At 28.4% G+C, this 21,239-nt stretch overlaps 5 protein-coding genes across 8 annotated transcripts; 4 read left to right on the forward strand and 1 right to left on the reverse strand.

Moving 5' to 3' along the window:
* Positions 1–169: 169 nt before the first annotated feature.
* Positions 170–6,230, reverse strand: LOC122529556 (transcription elongation factor S-II). 4 transcript variants are annotated; one of them, XM_043655807.1, is made up of 4 exons: positions 6,111–6,230; positions 1,470–1,647; positions 1,031–1,386; positions 170–949 (listed from the first exon to the last, which is right to left on the reverse strand). In XM_043655807.1, exons 2-4 carry the CDS (start codon positions 1,561–1,563, stop codon positions 614–616), a joined length of 786 nt encoding a protein of 261 aa, XP_043511742.1. In that variant the 5' UTR covers positions 1,564–1,647; positions 6,111–6,230; the 3' UTR covers positions 170–613. The 4 variants fall into 4 exon arrangements, with proteins under 4 accessions (XP_043511742.1, XP_043511740.1, XP_043511741.1 ...); XM_043655805.1 differs by lacking the exon at positions 6,111–6,230 and adding an exon at positions 2,330–2,530; XM_043655806.1 differs by lacking the exon at positions 6,111–6,230 and adding an exon at positions 2,322–2,520.
* Positions 4,808–6,135, forward strand: LOC122529564 (odorant receptor 33b-like). Its single transcript, XM_043655822.1, has 6 exons — positions 4,808–5,064; positions 5,277–5,375; positions 5,478–5,568; positions 5,642–5,778; positions 5,860–5,992; positions 6,082–6,135. The coding sequence occupies exons 1-6, from the start codon at positions 4,808–4,810 to the stop codon at positions 6,133–6,135; spliced, it is 771 nt and encodes a 256-aa protein (XP_043511757.1).
* A 1,189-nt stretch (positions 6,231–7,419) lies between the features above and the next one.
* LOC122529550 lies at positions 7,420–8,375 on the forward strand. The gene is made up of 4 exons (XM_043655796.1): positions 7,420–7,435; positions 7,538–7,707; positions 8,136–8,263; positions 8,366–8,375. Coding segments are annotated over exons 1-4 (309 nt in total). The 5' UTR covers positions 7,420–7,434.
* Positions 8,376–8,383: 8 nt separating this feature from the next.
* LOC122529551 lies at positions 8,384–15,230 on the forward strand. Its single transcript, XM_043655797.1, has 16 exons — positions 8,384–8,649; positions 8,871–8,972; positions 9,075–9,165; positions 9,241–9,377; positions 9,452–9,584; positions 9,677–9,717; positions 11,480–11,532; positions 12,243–12,478; positions 12,615–12,740; positions 12,815–12,973; positions 13,015–13,286; positions 13,400–13,513; positions 13,602–13,692; positions 14,130–14,266; positions 14,841–14,973; positions 15,051–15,230. The coding sequence occupies exons 1-16, from the start codon at positions 8,405–8,407 to the stop codon at positions 15,102–15,104; spliced, it is 2,124 nt and encodes a 707-aa protein (XP_043511732.1). The 5' UTR covers positions 8,384–8,404; the 3' UTR covers positions 15,105–15,230.
* Positions 15,231–16,567: 1,337 nt separating this feature from the next.
* On the forward strand, positions 16,568–20,422 carry LOC122529552. The gene is made up of 11 exons (XM_043655798.1): positions 16,568–16,594; positions 16,882–16,897; positions 18,160–18,329; positions 18,477–18,602; positions 18,673–18,790; positions 19,008–19,311; positions 19,402–19,518; positions 19,593–19,683; positions 19,764–19,900; positions 19,989–20,121; positions 20,369–20,422. Exons 1-11 carry the CDS (start codon positions 16,568–16,570, stop codon positions 20,420–20,422), a joined length of 1,293 nt encoding a protein of 430 aa, XP_043511733.1.
* The last annotated feature ends 817 nt before the right edge of the window (positions 20,423–21,239 follow it).

Below are 21,239 nucleotides of genomic sequence, written 5' to 3' on the forward strand. Positions count from 1 at the left end.
GTGTACAATTGTTACTCAATCAATTAGAAGTTAAATTATATCAACTTTTCAAACTCCTTTAATTTAATTAAAATAATAACGAAATTATTTTACACTCACAATATATATTACATCTATTTTTAAATATAAAATTTTTACTACTGTCAAAAAGGGTTCCAAAAATACTACATTGTAATTACATGCATGTATTTCAGTACTGTACCCACAATTTCGAGTTGTTCACAAGTAAAGTATTATATAAATTCGTACAATGCAAAACGAAACATTTTAGTCTTAATATTAGCGCATTAAGAGTTCTTAACAACAATAATGCTGTATTAAAATAAGAAAACGTATCATTTAATTTAATGAACTCTTTTTTGAATACGATTGAAGTCCTATAAAGCCCTAAAATAAGACTTAGTAATTCAGAATATCAGTATATACAATAGAATAAAAACTGGATACTTTTCAACTTGTGAAAAAATTAAAAACGTTATCAAGCATCCAATGTAATCTGTGAATTGTAAATATTTAATATTCATTAACTCTAATAATGATGATTAATAGGTAGGTTTTGAACGAAATCCATTTTCCTCTCCATTGCAGTCAGAAAAAACCGTGGAAAGAATATTTAACAAAATTTCCATCGATTTCCACATTCATTGCATAGTACAAAAGTAGTCATAGGTTCATCAGCTGAGCGCGTCTGCACTTGATTATAAGTACAATTACGTTTTTTGCACTTTCCACATTTTAATAGATCAGTTTTCGTTCCTTGCACTGTAGCAAGTTGCGCATCATTAATTGCCTCTTTTTTAAACTGTTCTCTTAATTGTTTTATTTCATCACTTGCCATCTCTTCTGCAGTCATAACAGCAAGCCTAGCAGGAGTTATAGCACCAGCTATAAAGTTCGTTCGAAGATTAGGATTTTTTACATCACGTAAATTAGCGACTCTGCTTCGTACCTAAATATTTAGATGTACACCATTAAATTACAATTAAAAAATAAAAAAATTAAAACGACAAAAGCACAACTAAAAGCTTACTCTGTTTTTATATCTATTATCAGTATTTTTAAATTCTGCATAAATTGCTTCCTCCAGTTCCTCTGCTAGTTCCTCTGGTGTAGCACAGCCATCAATTGTATTTCCATCTACTCTCAAAGCTGCTGCTAACAGTTCCCTACATTTAAGTCTCACAGCATCTGTGGTTGTAGGAGCAGGAAACGTAGACTGTTTTCTTTGAATATCTTTATGAGGTTTTTCTTCCTTCATTTTAACATCGCTTCCATCTGCATTATCCTTATCTTTCTTCTGATCTCCATCATCTTTGTTCTTCTCTGATTTATCATCTTTTTTTTTGGAACTACTTGAAGAAGTAGAATCCTTTTCTTTATTGGATCCTATGAGAAATAAATACATTATTTTGATTTAAATAATTATCTAAAAATGACCTTTACTTATGCGTTTAAATTTATTCTTTTACCAGATAAGAATTTTTTCCAATTTTTAATGAGAGTTTTAGATAATGATATAACTTCTTCATCTCTGCTTGATTTTCTCAACGCATTTACTGTCATTCCAATACGTGTCTTGGTCAGGAGTTCCAAATCAACAGGTAATTTTTGTAATATTTTAAGTAATTCCAATGCTTGCTCTTGTCCCTGTAATGTAAAAAGTTGTCAATGTAATGTAAAATATATATATATATGATTCATTTATATTTTTTTAATATAAATTACATTTAGGTACATATATGTTATTAACATAATTATAAAAATTACATCTTTATTCCTTATATTATTAAACATATTGTTATTATGTATTTTTATCATCGAAATATACATTATAGCCAATTTCGTGTAACGATATAGTTTAGCAGATAACAAGCAACATTAAGTGAAAAAAATTGAATTATACAATTAATCACATCCACACTGATAAACTTTGATTATTAGTTTACAGTTCGGAATGCATCTAACGCAATTAGGTTTTAATGTCAATTTGGCACTTATGTAAACAGAAAAATTTACAGTGTACATTTTTATAAATTTAGAACGAAAATAATATGACCTAACTTTTGCAAAGTTTTATGAATGCATTAAAATTATTATGCTAAATATTAAAATTTCATAATACATTTTAATGCTTTAATGTTGAATTATTATATATGGAAAAAAAATTTGTTTTTCTTTTTGAAAAAAATTTCAAACGATAATAAATTCGTATTTGTCGTACATTTACAATAATATATAGAGTAATTGTAGTTTACACTGGGAGAGCTTTGCTTAATGAACTCCAATATGCTGAGCAGGGTACACAACTATATTTTACTCACTTACTCACCGTCCCGTCACCGCTCGACATCTTGTTTAATTTTTTCTGAATTCGTAATACTTCTTCCTCAGCACTCATTATGAAAATTTGGCAGTTTTTACACAAGAAACTAATATAAACACATACAACACACCAAACAGACGAACAACAAACCCTGAGTACGCTTATAACCGTAACTTGCGATGTAGAGTTCGATACTGGATAGGTAACTCACAACCATAACATGCTAAGGTTACAGTCACTATGTATTGCAGCGACATCTTTCGTAGATAAAATAAATTTAAAAACCGTGGGAATATTTAAATATTTTTTACGAAGATAACGATAAAAGAACATGAGGATTCTATTTATTTTTTGATTTTTACATTATCTTATGATCAGTTGATGAATTTCAACACAATATAATTGAAAATGAAACGGTCTAACTGTGTTTACATATATATATAAACACAAGCAATTTTTAAAATTTTTGAGATGGAAAAACACATATTTGACTGTGCGAAATGTAAAAAAAATTTAATATGAAATTGATTCACAATGTACCACATTTTAAAAATATTTTTAGAAAAAATAGGAAATGTATTCTTTTCTCGTATATAAAAGTTCTTAAAAATTTTTTAAATGTGATTTTTATCTGAATAAAGAAAAATAGAGAAATGGAAGAATAGAAAAGTAAATAGTTGTATATAAGTAAATGTAATAAGAATTCTATTTCTCAAGGAGTTTAGACAATAGAATTCAAAGAATAAGGTTTGGACAATAAAATTCGCTCAATCGAATATTGAATATTCCAATATTTCAGATGAATCCTATATTATTCTACAACGTTACTGATTGTGAGAAATACTTAATCTCGTTTATCTTACTTTGTTATTTAGTAAATTAATAGTAATCCGAACAATAATACATATCAATACTTGGTATAAATTAATATAAATTAATTAAGATGAATGATTGTACAAAGTTAAATTATTTGTAAAGTTAAGTTATTTGTAGATAAATAGATAAAGCATTGTAAATCTGTTAATTTTACTTGTGTTTTGTGAAATGGAAGACAAGAAAGTTCATACGTAAAATCAGCATATTGAATTGAATCGTACATACAAAGACATAATATAGATTTAAAACATTTATTTAAATACATAAAAAATTAAATAATTTATATAGTAGAAATTCTGATTCTCGCTGCTACTTACAATTTTTTGAATACTATTTGAAGTTTAAATGAGAGAATTGAAACAGAGCTCTATACGAACTTATTTCAGTTCAAAAATCGTAAAGTAATTTTCTTATAGACTCTACAGTCATACAAATTGTATAATAATATAATAACACTCTCGCAATAATGTACACCTACATCACTCCGAAAATTAATTCATCTTTTCCGTAACATGGAAATAACAGTACTATTATTAAAGATAGAAGATACCTATATTCTATTCAATTAACTTATCATCATTTTTTATTCTGAACTTATAAAGAAGAGACTCACGCTTCAAACCCACCTATACTGTGAAAATAGTTCGCGACTACGTACTTATCTACTTCGTATTTACGCATTTTCTTAAATAATAATAACAATACGTATAATCATTCTAAAAATTTGGAAACAGAAGTAATAATAGTAAGACACGTAATATATACGTATCATGATTAAAATATCTAATTCTTCGATCACTGTTATTTATGTTATATCAAATATATAATGTATATCGTTAGTGTTTCAGAAGAATAAAAGACGGGGAAGCACTGTGTTTGATATTCCCTATTATAGAGCGCTTAAAAAGTACTTATTATTCTTAGGACAGTTTCCAACTCAATCGCAATTGAGTAATAAATTTAACGTAATCTTAGTGGCAACTAGTCTACTTTCATACTCTTGTACAGCGGCAAGTAAAAGATATTATAAGCATGTCTTAAATATATTAAAATTGTATTTTTTTAACATATGCTTGTATAAAAATTATAAATAAGATTAGTTAATATAAAATATAAAATGATATTGGTACAATATAATACGAAGGACTAAATAACTGATTAGAAATTTTACTTTATAGTTTGGACAAATCTTTGCATCACTAACCGAAAAGAATCTGGATGGGACATTGGAAGGCATACCTGTAACGACTACTTTAACAGCCGTCTTAATAAAATTGCTAAATCATGAAATTTACAAAAAAAATGTATATATGTATTTGTAAAAAAAATTCTGTGATGAAGATAGAAATCATACCATGAAATCTTTTTCTAGTTTGAAAAGATATTCGATGTTATAAAAGAAGACTGGAAATTGACAAACGATAAATGTCAAGTTTCTATTCTCAAGGAAATTACTGAGCAAGGAAATAGGCTTGGAGAAATTTATAGAAGTACATGTTGTAATCCACGTTTTGATAAATTTTGTATATCGAATATGCTTTTATATATCATTGCTTTTATTAATTTTTATACGAATGATATTACTTTCCGATATTATTTTCAGCCTGTATGTTGTCATGTATGTCAGGATTTATATTCATTCCGTTGTATCCTATATGCTTGGATTTTATCATGCCGCTTAATGAAACTCGCCATCGGCAACAACTGTTTAGATTGACATACTTCATAGATGAAGAGGAGTACTTTTATCTTATATATTTTTATACTATTTGGTGTTCATTCGCAACAGTCATGATTGCAATTACTATTGATTCATTATACATACAAATCATTCATCACGATTGCGCTTTATTTGTTTTGTGTGGGTAAGTATACAAAATATGATGTGTAAAAAACATTTCTTCATAACATTACACATTTCAAGGGACGATTTCACGGGATTTTTTTTATTCGCTGCCTCTAGTATTTCTGAGAAAAATAATTTTTAACTGCGTTTATTTTAAGTTGAATTTATGCAGGTTATTTTAATATAAACAAAAATGGGCTTCATTTAGTGAAACACTTCTTGATAATATAGGCAAAGCATTATAACAGCAACACAATCTACTGTTACTGTAAATGAAACCTACACTGAACGATTTAGGCAATGCTTGAGCAAGCATAAGAATGCCTTCCAGTTAGTAACAACTTATAATTAATCTTATAATCAACATGTTATAATTATAATAAAGAAAAGTTTATAGAGTTCGGCTGATTTGTTCTTTTTTTATATTTTAAGATTGTTCGAGCTGTTGGACAACAGCAGTCGAAAGAGTTACTTTTGTCAAATTCTACTGACTATGATCGGCATGACCGTAACAGCTGTGAAAGTAAGAACTAATTCGCAATTTCAGAAAAAAATTAATGAATCGAACATTCAGCACATTAATATCATTTGATTAGATCGTTATGAATCTGCATCGACTTGAAGAAGCTTTTAGATTTGGTTTGTACTTTGTGGCTCAGCAATTCCATTTGCTTATTATTACTCTGCCTGGGCAAGTGATCACGGATCATAGTTTCGAATTGAGTAATTATATGTATGTTAACAAGTATGTTTCATACGTCCCAAAAACATCATTTTGATATAATATTTTTATGAACCGTATTTTCCTTAATAGATATCGCTCAACATGGTACAACATGCCAATAAAAATTCAAAAAATACTGCACACGATGCAAATGAGGTCTAGCAAATCGTGTAAGTTAACAGCAGGAGGTATATACGAAATGAACATTGAGAATTTTGGAATTGTGCGTACTTATTATTATTATTAGTGGCGTAATTATTTCATTGCAATATAAATAATAAAATAATAATTAGTGTCGTTTGATATTTCAAGACATTCAAAACATGTGTATCATACTTTACCGTACTGCTATCGTTGAGAGATTGATTCGTTTTCAAAATGAATTCTCCAACAATCAATCATTATTATGGATATGGTAATGCCAATGGACAATTTTGTATAATGTTATTAAATATGCAGACCTGAAATTAAAAAGCATTTATATAGGAATGTAAAGTACTTACATCAAAGCACAATAATTAAATGTCCACGTAAATAAAATGATTATACACTTTAATTCTGCTTCAATGTTATAAACATAAAAACAATATAAAAATCTTTTGCAATAAATCTTTCATAAACAATCATATGGAAACATGTTACTCTATTTTAGAAAAATGTTCGATAATATGATAAAATTAGAGTTAAAGATTCAAAAGAGTATTCACACGTCTAACTTTTAACGTATGTAAATTAAATAATGTAATTGTGTGGCAATTTAATTATATTATAATCGTTTGTGCGATAATTTTTCAGTTGATTTCATTAGTCTTTCCTACTCTGGATATTATATTTCTATTAACTGAAATCACATCTAAAAATTAAACATCTAATCATTGACACTCATAATCATTTTTATTTTGGATATTTGCATTTATGTTTTTGCAATTATTTTTTTAATAAATGTAATCGTATATTCGATATACATCAATATTTATCGTAATAACGGTCTATTTGTTTTGGCTAACTTATTTACTAATACTATTAATAAATATTCATCGCGTGCATAATCATTTGTTAAACGATTTTACACATTTTCGTCAATATTATGTGAAATGAAAAGCATGAAACTTGTAACCAGAATATTTTTAAGAGATGGATTGGATCGTGCAGATAAATGAAACAAACAGAATCGTCTCGATTCTTGCCGTTACTTTTAATTTTCAGAATTCAAAGGAAACAAGTTCGCTTGTCAGTCACTCACTATTTCATTCCGATATTCCACGATTTAGATACGCGAAATTGCAGAATACTCTTCTTTCATCAATGCAGAACAGTTATTATAACTAATTCTTCGTCTACCGCTTATTTAGCAGACTGATAGAAAGAAAGATAAGTCACATGTCATTTTCTTATAGTCTACAGAGTAGTTGCGAAAATCAAACAATTTACATTTCGTATCATAATGAAAATAATATGACAGTACTGTCATTAACATTACTGTAAAAGATATATACATTCTATCCAATTAACTTATCGTCATTTTTTATTTCGGATCTATAAAGAAGAGATTCATACTTCATGCTCAGTATTTCATTGTAAAAACATTTGTGGCTAGACACTTACGTTACATTTCTTTAAGTATACGTATAATAAATCTAGAAATTTTGAAATATAAGCAGTAATAGTAAGAGATGCAATATACACATAAAATATTAAAATAACCACATTTTTGTTCATTAATAATAATACTAATTTTAAATCAAATGCGTAATGTAGTAATGTTTAGTGTTTCAGAGAAACAAAAGACGCACAACTACTCTATTTGATATTTCTTATTACAAAGCATTTAAAAAATATTTATTATTCTTGGGACAGTTTCCAACTCAATCACGATGGAGCAGCAAATTGAATGTAACCGTAATAACAGGAACTTTATTGACATTCTATTGTCCAGCGGTAAGTAAAAATACGTATTATATACGTATGTGTACAAAATACACATACAATGTGTTAAATATATTCAAGATCAATATATCAAATATTAAAAAATATTAAATATTCAAAATTAAAAATCATATACATGTATTAAATAAATAAAAATGTTAGTTACGTAAAATTGATAAAAGGATGTTAGATACAATTTACTAAAAGTGGCTAAATAATATAATTGAAGATTTTACTTAACAGTTTGCACAAATCTTTATCTCACTACACGAAAACGATCTGGAAGGAATGTTGGAAGGGATGCCTGTAATAGCTGCGGTATCAGCTGTCTTAATAAAATTGTTAAATCATGAGATTTACAGAAAAAATGTATATAGATTTATAAAAAAAAAAAAAATTCTGGTATAGATAAAAATCTCAAAATCATAACTATTTTCTAGTTTGAAAAGATGTTCGATATTGTAAAGGAAGACTGGAAATTGTTAAATAATAGAAATCAAGCGTGCATTCTTGAGGAAATTACTAAGCAAGGAAATAAAATTGGCGAAGTATACAGAGGTAAACTATTGCAACTTTCCTTTCATATCTATGTCATTTATATAAATTTTATATATCAAATATGCTTTTATATACCATTTTTATCAATTTCTATATTGTATTTTATAATGAGATATTGCTGATATTATTTTCAGTTTTTGTGTTATCATGTATGTCGGGATTTATATTTATTCCGTTGTATCCTATATTCATGGATATCATCTTACCGCTCAATGAAACTCGCCACCGGCAACAAATGTTTAGATTGAAATTCTTTATAGACGAAGAGGAGTATTTTTATCTTATATATTTTTATATTGTTTGGTGTACATTCGCAACAGTCATGATTGCAGTCACTATTGATTCATTATACATACAACTCGTTCATCATGATTGTGCATTATTTGCTGTATGCGGGTAAGTAGACATATAATAGTACAATAAGAAATAGCTTATGTTAGTGTTACATGATGTAAAGAATGATTTCACGAGAGTTCCCTTATTCCTTATTCGCTGTCTCTTATTTGCTACAATATATATGAAAAAATATATATATTTCCAAAATTATTTCTATCTTGAATTCAATTTACCTAGCTTGAAATTGGTTTCGTTTATTGCGATATTTGTTAATAATATAGGCAGAATATTATAACAGCCACAAGATCTACTGATGTTGGTATAAATGAAACTTACACTGAACGATTTAGGCAATGCTTGAACATGCATAAGAATGCCCTCCAGTTAGTAACAACAAATTTATAATTAATGTAATAATTAGAAAAAATATAATAAAAAAAGCAGTGAACAAAATTAGCTAATTTGTTCTTTTGTTGTATTTTAAGATTATTCGAGATGCTAGATGTTAGCAGCCGTAGGAGTTACTTTTTTCAAATTTTACTGACTATGGTCGGCATGACCGTAACAGCCGTACAAGTGAGAATTACCTTGCAATTATAAAAAAAAATATTAACCGATCGAATACCCAGCATATTAATATGATTTAATTAGGCTGTTGTAAATCTGCATCGACCTGAAGAAGCAATTAGAATTGGTCTGTTTCTCGTGGGTCAACAATTCCATTTGCTTATTATTACCCTACCTGGACAAGTGATCACAGATCACAGTTTCGAATTGACTAATGATATGTATGTCAACAAATATATTTTACACAACAAAATTATCATTTCGATAATATACATTTCTATCAATTGTATACTAGATACTGTTCGACGTGGTACAAAGTGCCAGTAAAGATTCAAAAAATACTTCTCACGATGCACATGAGATCTAGTAAACCATGTAAGTTGACAGCAGGAGGAATATACGAAATGAACATCGAGAATTTTGGAATAGTACGTATTTAGCTGTGTAGGATGAATGTAATTACTTTGTCATGGTGTGAGTAATAGAATGATAATTAATAATAATAATTTAATATTTTAAGACATTTAAAACATGCGTATCGTACTTTACGGTGCTTCTATCGTTGAGAGACTGATTCGTTTACAAAATGAATTCATCCTGTTGATGATCAATTATTATATATGGATATGGCAATGTGTACCTACTTTATGTAGTATCATTAGTTAGATATACATGCTAAGAAGCTGTATATGTAAATCAATGTATGGTACAATCAATAAACATATACACAAATAAAATAATTATTCGTATGCCTTATCTCTTCTTCGATATTACTGCTTGAACAATAATTTTATTTCGCTTTTTTACTTTGTTGTTTTAACAATCTTAATAGGTCATCAAGAATTGAACACGTTTGAATTTTTACAATTTTTGGAAAGAACGTATCCTCACTTTCCTCATCCGTTACATGATGTAATGTCATCTTCAAAAGAAACAAACTCATGACTATTAAAATAGAAGTCCTTTAAAATGAGAATTGTTATATGATCTTCTTTCACAAAATTGTAGCAATTTAAATTATTCACAATTTTTCATTGTCATTGGTATTTTATTTTCACATATTACATATCTATATACTTTCATATATATAATACAACATACTAACACATAATGTATATATTTTCGTGAGAGAGAGATATTTATGATCACTTTTAAAATTTTTTTATTTATATAAACACAAAGTCCAGAAACGACTCCAGATTCAGTTTCTTTTCTAGTACATATACTTATTATTATGTTTGAATGCATATGCTTCAATGGCACAATAAACCAGTAGTATTTGCATACTTAGTTTTAAATTCATGATGACAATGTGTGCATTCCGCCTTTGTATCATCTTCTTGAAAATGTTCCGAGCTTCTCTTTACTTTCTTCCTTTACACGATATCTTAAGCACTACTTCCTGCTACCACAACTTTACTCTCACTATCACTCGACATTGTTTTTAAAGATTTTTAATCTTTATTAAATTCACACAGATTTTGAAATATACGTCTGACCTCCCCAAGTTTCTCAGCGATACTGCTCAACAAGCGTACATAATGTCCAAGTGCTAAGCACGCAGTCACACGTTCGTTTACATCAGGTTACACGATTCTTAGAATCCGTGTTTCCAATAACTTCACTGGAAGAAGAAATTGAACTGTGTATTTACATATTTTGTAGGCTGCTATACAGCATTGTAGAATAGTTCAAGAAACGGTAGCCGGGTTCTCGAAATTTTCAGGAAACCCGATTCCTTCGGGAATCTCGAAATTTTCAGGAACCTGACCCGACCCGACTCGTCCCGACCATCGGATTCTCGTACACTCCTAAGTATAAATAATTACGTAATATACAGGAAAAATAAGTAAGATACTTTAAGAATAATATTACAATTATTTTATATATCACATTTTCTCAGTCTTTGCTACGTAGAGAAACGGTAGCCGAGTTCCTGATATTTTCGGGTTCTCGCACACCCCTAATAATTACAGTAGAATCTCGATTATCAGAACACAAATTCATGAAAAATATATAAATCGATTTATGTATTTTCTATAATCGGTCACTTTCAATTTCAGACTTTCAAAACCTGCATGTCATACTTCACGATGATAATGTCATTCAAAGGATAAGTTTATTGCTGCATTTTATATTTTGATTAACTAAATATGAATATAGTGCACTGTCTATTTATACCGTTAATGTTGAATCTGTTCGTTTGTCAGAAATGAAAATAAAATTATGAATCACGACATTTATTCGACATACTTTATCCGCAATTAATAACTTGAACTTCACCAAAAATTATTCTACTAGATTTTTTGACATACTGTCACAGAGTACATGCATATACCTATGTATTTAATAATATCCACATGTTAATCAAGCAAGGTACGATACGCAATCGTAATATTCGGAGAAAGTAACAACTTGTTTGGAAACTTAACTGCACTATAGTTTGAGAATCTTCTGTCTGCCGACGTATGTTCGATGAACGCCATACTGGAAGCGGCTGAATATTTTAAACTAATGGTAGGTCTTGCTTTTCCGACAAAATTGACAGGCTTCATATTTCAATTGCTGGAAAGGGTTGTTATCTGTTTTACTCCTGTTATTTAATATTATACCTTAAAACTGGTACCCGGTCCGGTAAACACAGTCACATATTTAATAACTGCAATTTCAAACTTTAAGCAATATCGAGGGTCGAGTATAACTACAATCATCAGATCCTTGGTTCTGGAAGAAACATCTGTACGCTCTACATACGATAAATTTATGTAGTTACAAAATTGCACCCATATTGGTTTCATTAACAACAGCAGTATTTTGAAAAGCATGGACAGTAAGAGACACAATTTGCATCTATTCTGATTAAAGCATCTACAGTAGATTATGAAGGTATAAATATTTAGACGTTTAATATAATAATTTTTCGTGTATATAAACATACATTCAATTGTGTGGAATATATAAGAACATAAGCGTCAGAAATGACGTTGAAAATGTACTATATGGATATTATTATGATAATCGGGATTCGTATTAATCAATATTAATCACATTAGTTGTTTTTACATGTCTCCAAATACTTTCATCAGCTACTGTATATAGCATATGTATCACAAAACATTTTCATGAAATTAATCTGAGCTTAGATTACATAGCATTTCAGAGATACGGAAAACAGTATCATCGTGTATTCGAAATCTCGTACTACAAAATACTCAAAAAGTACTTACAATTAGTGGGACTAAACCCACAAGGAAAAGAAAGATTCGGAGATTTTAGTATAGTTGTAGCATTGATTAGTATTGCAAGCATTTTTGTTCCAACGGTAAGGAAAAGATAATTGAATGTTTTCTAGAAAATTATTATAGAGAGAGTGAAGAAATTGAATTGAGCGAATTGTATGTAGTAACGTAAGTAATCAGAAATAAATATTTTTGAACAATCGGGATACGATTCGTTAGATATTAGAATTTTATGCCTCATTATGTGCAAGAAATATCGACGCCGCTCTTGAATGTGTGCCGCATTTAGCTGCTTGTGCGGCCAGTATCTGCAAATTATTGAATATATATATCTACAGAAAGAACGTACGTCAATTTCTTATTGTACATAGAAAAAAGATTTCAAATAGGAAATGTCATATGAACGCATTATTTTACAGTTCAACAAGCTGTTTAATTTCATAGAAAAAGAATGGGGGCAGTTGAAGTTAAATAACGAATTACACATTTTGGAAAAAGTTCTCATGCAAGGCAACAAAATGGGCCAATTATATCGAAGTAAGATTAGTCAACAGTATCCGAATACTTGCTTATTTTTGATTATCTTAAATGAAAATAATAACAATGATCAACTATATACTTTTTAGGTACTTTAATGTCCTTTATGATATTATTCTTGGTGGTTCCATTGATTTCTCCCATAATGGACATTATTCATCCACTAAATGAAACCCGATCGCGACAGCAATTACTTAGAGTTAATTACATGATTTTTGACCAAAATGATTACTTCTTCTATGTATATATACAATTAGCTTGGGGAGCAGTAATAGTTGTAATGACCGTGATTGCTGCTGATTGGTTGTATATTCTCATAATTCATCACAGCAGCGGATTATTTGCGGTGTGCGGGTATATTATCACGATCCTTTGATAATCGTATTACAGATATTCGTATTACTAATCGTTCTTATATGCATTGCAAAATTTTATGATCGGTTTCCTAATTTTTGTTACAAGTATAGGTATAAAGTGCAGAAAGCAACGAGACAGTCCGATTCCGACGACGAAATTGCTTCGTATAAATACAAAGTTGAGCAATTTCGAGACTGCGTAATCATGCACAATGAAGCTATCGAGTTTGTATTAATCAAATAACAAGAAGCATAGTAAATTTATCAATTGACTATTGAACCTGATTAATTTGTTTCTTCTTTATATTTTGAGGTTTTACAATCTTCTAAATGAGAGCAATCAGAAATCTTATTTGATACAAGTTGGCATAAATATGATGGGGATGAGCGTGACAGCTGTCCAAGTAAATATAATCTAGTAAATATACATATGTATTAGGTCATGTTATGAGTAATGTTATTTTTTGAGAATTGAATATAGAATAATGGAATTCGTTACAATAAAAATATGACAACTGAGGAATAGAAAATTTAGCAGAAACATGTTGATGTTGAAAATATATCAGTAATGATTTACCTGATATACGTACAATAGAATTTAGTTACATTTATTATATAGATTTATAATAATCGTATTTCAAATTTTGCCGAATTTTCAATTTATTATGACAAATTAATTATAGAAATAACTATATTATTGCTATTTCTTTAAACAAAATTTAATTATAATGTGTTAATTTTGATTGAAGTAATTAATTTTTTCATTTACAGCTGAAAAAAGTTACATTATTTAACAATCAATATAATAGTATTAACACTAATTGATATTTCTATTTCTCAGACAGTCGTGAATTTTGATAGACCGGCAGAAGCTCTAAGAGCTGCTTTATTTCATGGAGCTAATCAGTTTCACTTGTTCGTGCTCAGTTTACCTGGCCAAGTTCTTCTAGATCATTGCAATGAATTTGCGAAACAAATGTATGTGTTTACTATATTTATACAAGTGTAGACCAGAGATGAAAAGAATGATGAGTCTTCTCATCTGATTTTAGGATTAAATATATGTTATTATTGATCTTTTCACTATTATTAAAAAGAAATTTATAATAAAATTTACATTAAAATTAAAAAGAAATTAATATAAATATTAATCAAGTTAAATTACCATAGCGAAAACTAAAATTCTATACTATTTACTTCTTATTTAACATTGCGTATCTTTTATTCATTTTCATTTTAAACTTAAAACCAATTAATTTGTTACAAATATATACTATTATATATATTGAAAGAAAATTAGGGTCTGATTAAATGAATTCTTGTTGATTGAATCTGAAAATGAATTTCAATGAAATAGATATAATAGACAATAAGGAAAATTGATGAAGTGTAGATTTCATAAATTGAATTCGATTGTATTTCTGTTTAATCACCAGGTGATATACAAGTTAAAAACTCAACAAAAACAGACTCATCATATCTTTTTCGCATGTCCTTCAAATACACATAATTTTATTAATCTCGAATATAACATTTTACTGCGTTTAGACAGATATAGCTCCACATGGTATAATATGCCACTAAAAGTTCAGAAAATGCTTTACATCATGCAAATAAGGTGTAGAAATCCATGTACGTTAACAGCAGGTGGATTATACGAAATGAATATGGAAAACTTCGGGATAGTATGTATATTATGAGCTTATTACAAGGTTATAAATCTATTTATATATTTTCTATAATCGGTCACTTTCAATTTCAGACTTTCAAAACCTGCATGTCATACTTCACGATGATAATGTCATTCAAAGGATAAGTTTATTGCTGCGTTTTATATTTTGATTAACTAAATATGAATATAGTGCACTGTATATTTATACCGTTAATGTTGAATCTGTTCGTTTGTCAGAAATGCAAATAAAGTTATGAATCACGACATTTATTCGACATACTTTATCCGCAATTAACAACTTGAACTTCACCAAAAATTATTCTACTAAATTTTTTGACATACTGTCACAGAGTACATGCATATACCTATGTATTTAATAATATCCACATGTTAATCAAGCAAGGTACGATACGCAATCGTAATATTGGTAAAAACTCCAAACGTAGACATAATAACTGAATCTTCTGTCTGCCGACGTATGTTCGATGAACGCCATATTGGAAGCGACTGAATTAATATTTTAAAATAATCGTACGTCTTGCTTTTCCAACAAAATTGACATATTTCAATTGGAAAGAGTTGTTATCTGTTATACCCTTGTTATTTAATATTATATTTCAAAATTACCCATCTTTCTTAAACCAACGACCCAGAGTTACATATTTAATGATTGCAATTATAAACTTTAATATTGAAGATCGAGTATAATTACATCCACCAGATGCACTTCCTCGGTTCTAGGAAAAGCATCTGTACGTTCTACATATAATAAATTTATGTAGTTACAAAATTGCACCCATATTGGTTTCATTAACAACAGCAATACCTTGGAAAACATGGACAGAAAGATGAAGAGACTCAATTTACATTCGGATTAAAACATTTATGATACAATAGCTCATGAAGATACGACTACTTGAACACTTTATATAAAAAGAAATTTGTATATGTAAACATTATGTGCATTAATAGATTTTGAAATTATATTAACAATTTCAAACTAATTCCAAACTAATGTGAAAAATTACAACAATTATTTAATATATATATATATTAAATAATCGATATATTATTATTATATCGATAAATCGATTTTTATTCTATTTCTTTTTAACTATCAAAAAGTCAAAAAGCCAAAAAAATAGATTCATCATATCTTTTCCATATGGCCTTTAACTTTGAACCATATTCTCGAATATAATGTTGTTTTATTTCGAACATAATATTTTACTTCATTGAGACAGATACAACTCTACGTGGTATAACGTGCCAGCGAAAGTTCAGAAAATGCTTTACATGATGCAAATAAAGTGTAAAAATCCGCGTTAACAGCAGGATTGTACGAAATGAATATGAAAACTTGTGAAAGAATAGTATGAATAAATGAAATGAATAGTATGTATACTATGAGATTATTATGAAGTTATAAGTCCATTGATTTATTATTTACTATATTCAATAATTTTCAATTTAAGACATTTAAAACGTGCATGTTGCACTTTATAATGATAATGTCACTAATAATTTAGTTGTGGGAAATATGTTAGCATATTTATTGCATTTCAAATTCGGATTAATTAAAAATGCAGATAATAGAACATTACAATATGATACTGACATGTATCATCAACTCTGTATAATTTAAATCATAAATAAAAGTAGTGTATCTTTCATACAATGTTAATATTAACTGCGTAAATGTTATGTTATAATATCAATATTTTAATAAGTAAAGAATGATATAAGTCTTACAAATTCGTAGATTCTTCTTTTTCATTGTACTAAAGCGAAATTTACATTTACTGATATTAACGAATGAAACGAATGAAACGAAAATTGATCCATCCATTGGTTTGAAATTACAATACGTGATTTTACCAAATATTTAAATAAACTTATAAAATAACATTTTTCATGCAAGGTTAATCGTTTGTCGCGTAAATCTTACCAACATAATGAATAAACCCCATTCCTCTGAATTTCTTATACATTATCACAAAAAAAGTTTATGTTTTGGGCTGTTTGTTTAACTGATCTATTGTTTAAGCGTAGCTAGATAAAACATATTATCAAAAATATTCACATCTCACAAGTAACATTATTATCTTGATTTCTTATTTGAAGAAGAATTTTCATTTGACTACATTGTGATTCAGAAAGTAAAATCAGTTACTTCTTTGTAGAATCAAACGATAATCTGTCCATCACTGAAGAGTGTAGCCAATGATACGTTGTAAGAACCATAATCAATATTTCAGAATAATAGTAGAACTTTAATTTTCAACATACTTGGCAACAGATTGGTTGTTGGCAGATATTCACAGCAATCGTCATATTGTCATTATCTTATCATACAATGCATATTAAAATTATTCAACGATACATACCTGTCTGGTAACCAGATGATTTGCAACAATACTTATTGTTGTCACTGCAATTACATATATATTTCCAGCGATGTGAAGTATAGAGTGTAACTGCGTTCATCAGATTGATTTCCATAGCTCTACAAACAAGTTCTATACTTTCGATGTGGCAACTGTATTATATTCAATCGTCTTCATATTGGTCGCTGTTCTGAAAAATAAAGAATATGGATAGTAAGAAAAAATAGTATTTCTTGGATCATTTTCTATTAAATTATATTTCCTTTTTTTTATTGTATATCTTTAATATTTTATTTTTGAAGGAAATATAAAAGAATACAGTGACTCTGAAAGTATTTTCGTCAATACATATATTAGTGAAATTTCAAATATTTTATATATGATATTTAATAAATTATATATGATAATATTAATTAGTCAATTATTAAATTATATATGATAATTATTTTATATATAATATTTTACATAAAATATGAAATTCTATATATGATAAATATTATTTATAGCGAATGTCCAAATACTTTCATGAGCCACCGTAGTTATTGATATGCATGATTTCTGATATCAGTTTTATGTTAAATATTATTTTAAAACATTGCAAAAGACTTTTTCTCCGAATTCAAATTAAAGTCGAGACAAAAAAATTGGCAGGCCGCAGCATGGTTAATGGAATTAAAATTACGTTAATTATATTCTTATTGATACTGAAAATGATATTTAATCCGGGATTAGCGCAGGTACATCCCGGCGACTAGACCCCCACGTGGGTAATCCCGGGTTAATGCTAACCAATACAAGCTTAGCTCATTCAGTATTTCAGGAAACTGAAAGTCATCTTTTCGATATATTTGATATTCCTTATTATAAAATACTCGAGAGATATTTGCAACTTTTGGGACAAGACCCACGTCAAAAGAAGAAGTTCAGAAATACTATTCTAACTATAGTCGTGATTAGTATTGTGAGCATTCTTATTCCAACGGTAAGAAAAATATATACCAATTATTTTATAATGAAAATGTAGATGAAACGAAGAATTGGATGAATAGAGTAAGCAAATAAGCGAATCAAATAAATAAAAAAAAAAATCAAATAATGATATTAAATTATTTGGATCTAAAATTATTAGACGTTAGAGTTATTTACATCATTATATAACAAGGATATGGACGCGGTGATTGAGTGCCTGCCACATTTTATTGCATCATCGATCAGTTTCGTTAAGGTGTTGAATATGCATTTTAATAGAGAAAATGTACGTAAATCTTGTAATACAACGAAACGATTTAAAAGAAAAGTTTATAAATACGCATATTATTTTATAGTTTCTCAAATTGTTTCAACGTGTGGCGAAAGATTGGCAACAACTGAAATTAAACAATGAGTTAGATATTCTGGACGAAACCGTTATGAACGGCAACAAAATAGCGCAATTGTACAAAAGTAAGTAATGCTTTTAATTCAACTATTATTTTTAAAAATTATCATAGTAATGAATGTAAACTAAGATATACATATATATGTAAAATGTTAAAGTGTAGATTTTTATTAAATATTACAAATTATATCCCTATTAAACTTATTGCTAATTAAATCAAATATGTTTTACTGTAAAAAAAAAAGTCACATTTAATAGTAAAGTATTCTCTGTATTTTACAGAGAAGTACATATTTGATTGTATCCATGTATACTTTTCAGACATCATAGTGTCCTTCACGGCATTATTTTTAATGGTACCGCTAATTTCCCCAATTCTGGACATCGTTCATCCCCTAAATCAAACTCGACCACGGCAACAGTTACTTCGGGTTAACTACATATTTTTTAACGACGATGATTATTTTTTTTACGTATATTTACAATTATTTTGGGGTGCAATTATTGTTGTGTTCACTGTAATCGGTGCAGATTGGTTATACATGTTAATAATTCATCACAACAGTGGACTGTTTGCGGTGTGTGGGTAAATGTCCATTATCATATTCACTAATAAATATTACGATTGTTACTTTTCTCATGAATATGAAGATTCTCATTTCGTCATAAAATATAGACACCAAGTTCAGAAAGTAACAATGAATCCGAGTTACTTTACTGGGGAAAATATTTCGCAGAATTATACATATGAAACGTTTCGAAATTGCGTGATGATGCACAATGAAGCTATACGGTATGTGACGATTAAATAATTACAAATGATTAAAATAAATGAACACGTTTTCTTAAATGATTAATTATTTAAAGATTTTGCAATATACTGAACGAGTGCAGTCAGGGCAGTTACTTGATTCAAGTTGGACTGAATATGTTGGGTATAAGCGCGACAGCAGTACAAGTAAAAGCAGTCTTATAAATGAGAACAGAAGTAAATTAAAAATAATTCTAGCTAATTAATGGTATTAATTTAATTTTCAGACAGTTGTAAATTTAGACAGACCTGAAGAAGCAATGCGAAGTGCTTTATTTTGCGGAGCTAATCAATTTCACTTATTTCTACTCAGCTTACCTAGCCAGGTGCTTTTAGATCACTGTTCTGATTTAGCAAATAATATGTATGTGTTTCGTATAAAATACATATCCATATAAAATACAAATATCAATCATAGACTCTATTAAAATTTATCACTCATATGGAAGCAGATATAGTTCTACGTGGTACAGAACACCCGTGCAAATTCAAAAATTATTATATGTAATGCAAATAAGATGCAAAAAACTCTGCTCATTAACGGCAGGTGGACTATACGAAATGAACGTAGAAAATTTCGGTATAGTAAGTATTAGCCTAACGCTACTGAACAAATATGCAAAAGCATCAAATAAATATTTTGTTTTATGCTCGACAAACGATATTTTAAAGAAATTTATATAATACGTTCTACTATTCTGGTCTGCCTCCTTTATCCATGCATTAAATTTCAGTTAAAATTTCTTTAAATATCGCTTTGAAAATATAAAATGGAAAACTTTTGCCACTATATATTTACGTATATCATATTATCAGTTATTTTCCTTTTCAGACTTTCAAAACATGCATGTCCTATATCACAATGTTGATGTCACTGAAAGATTGAATTCGCATTAGTTGTCGAAAACATATATTGTCACGATCATCACATATTTCATATCCAACTTGTCAAGAATACATAGTATGATAAATAGTCAATATATAATAATGAGTATTCTGAACGAGTTTAACGAACGTGCAAATAAAAATATAAAACTACACAGTTTTTAAGCAGTGTTAATATTTTAATATATACACCCTACCTAAGTAATACTAATTTTTTTTTAATAAATTGAGTTTTAATAAATTCTTTGATTGAATTTTTTGTATATCATTTTAAAATTAATTTTTAGAAAGGTAAAATCAACCGACAGTACGGAAAAATAGCAAAAAATTCTTTGAAAAATGCAAACAATGTTTCTCGATTGAATCCTCGATTAATACTAATGCTGGCATACAACCTAAATAAATGTCAATGTCTTACAAAAGTCACGATTGTCTGTTACAATCAATACTGAATTACACACACATTATGAATATTTCAAGCTAACAAACGTTCCATATACCTACACCATTATTTTCTTATGAACGAAGAATCATTTAATTGTCGATAAATCATCAAAGTAACATACCATAATGATCAAAATAACACATGTCCAATAATATCAAATGTAGAATATAACTACAAATTCCTGCGATTTCTGCTAAAAATGTTCCTATCTAAAAATATTGTCACAGTCTGGGTATAACAATTTCAAGACACACAGCTTATTTGTGTTCTCTAAAACGAATGCGCTAGTTAAAATTCTTGGCGTTCTGAAAATCTGAGGATATGAATAGTAAGAGAAAGAGATATCAAAATTGAAAAATTTTAATTTTCTATA

This window comes from Frieseomelitta varia, unplaced genomic scaffold, assembly GCF_011392965.1.
Source record: "Frieseomelitta varia isolate USP_RPSP 00005682 unplaced genomic scaffold, Fvar_1.2 scaffold_293, whole genome shotgun sequence".
Classification (NCBI taxonomy): domain Eukaryota; kingdom Metazoa; phylum Arthropoda; class Insecta; order Hymenoptera; family Apidae; genus Frieseomelitta; species Frieseomelitta varia.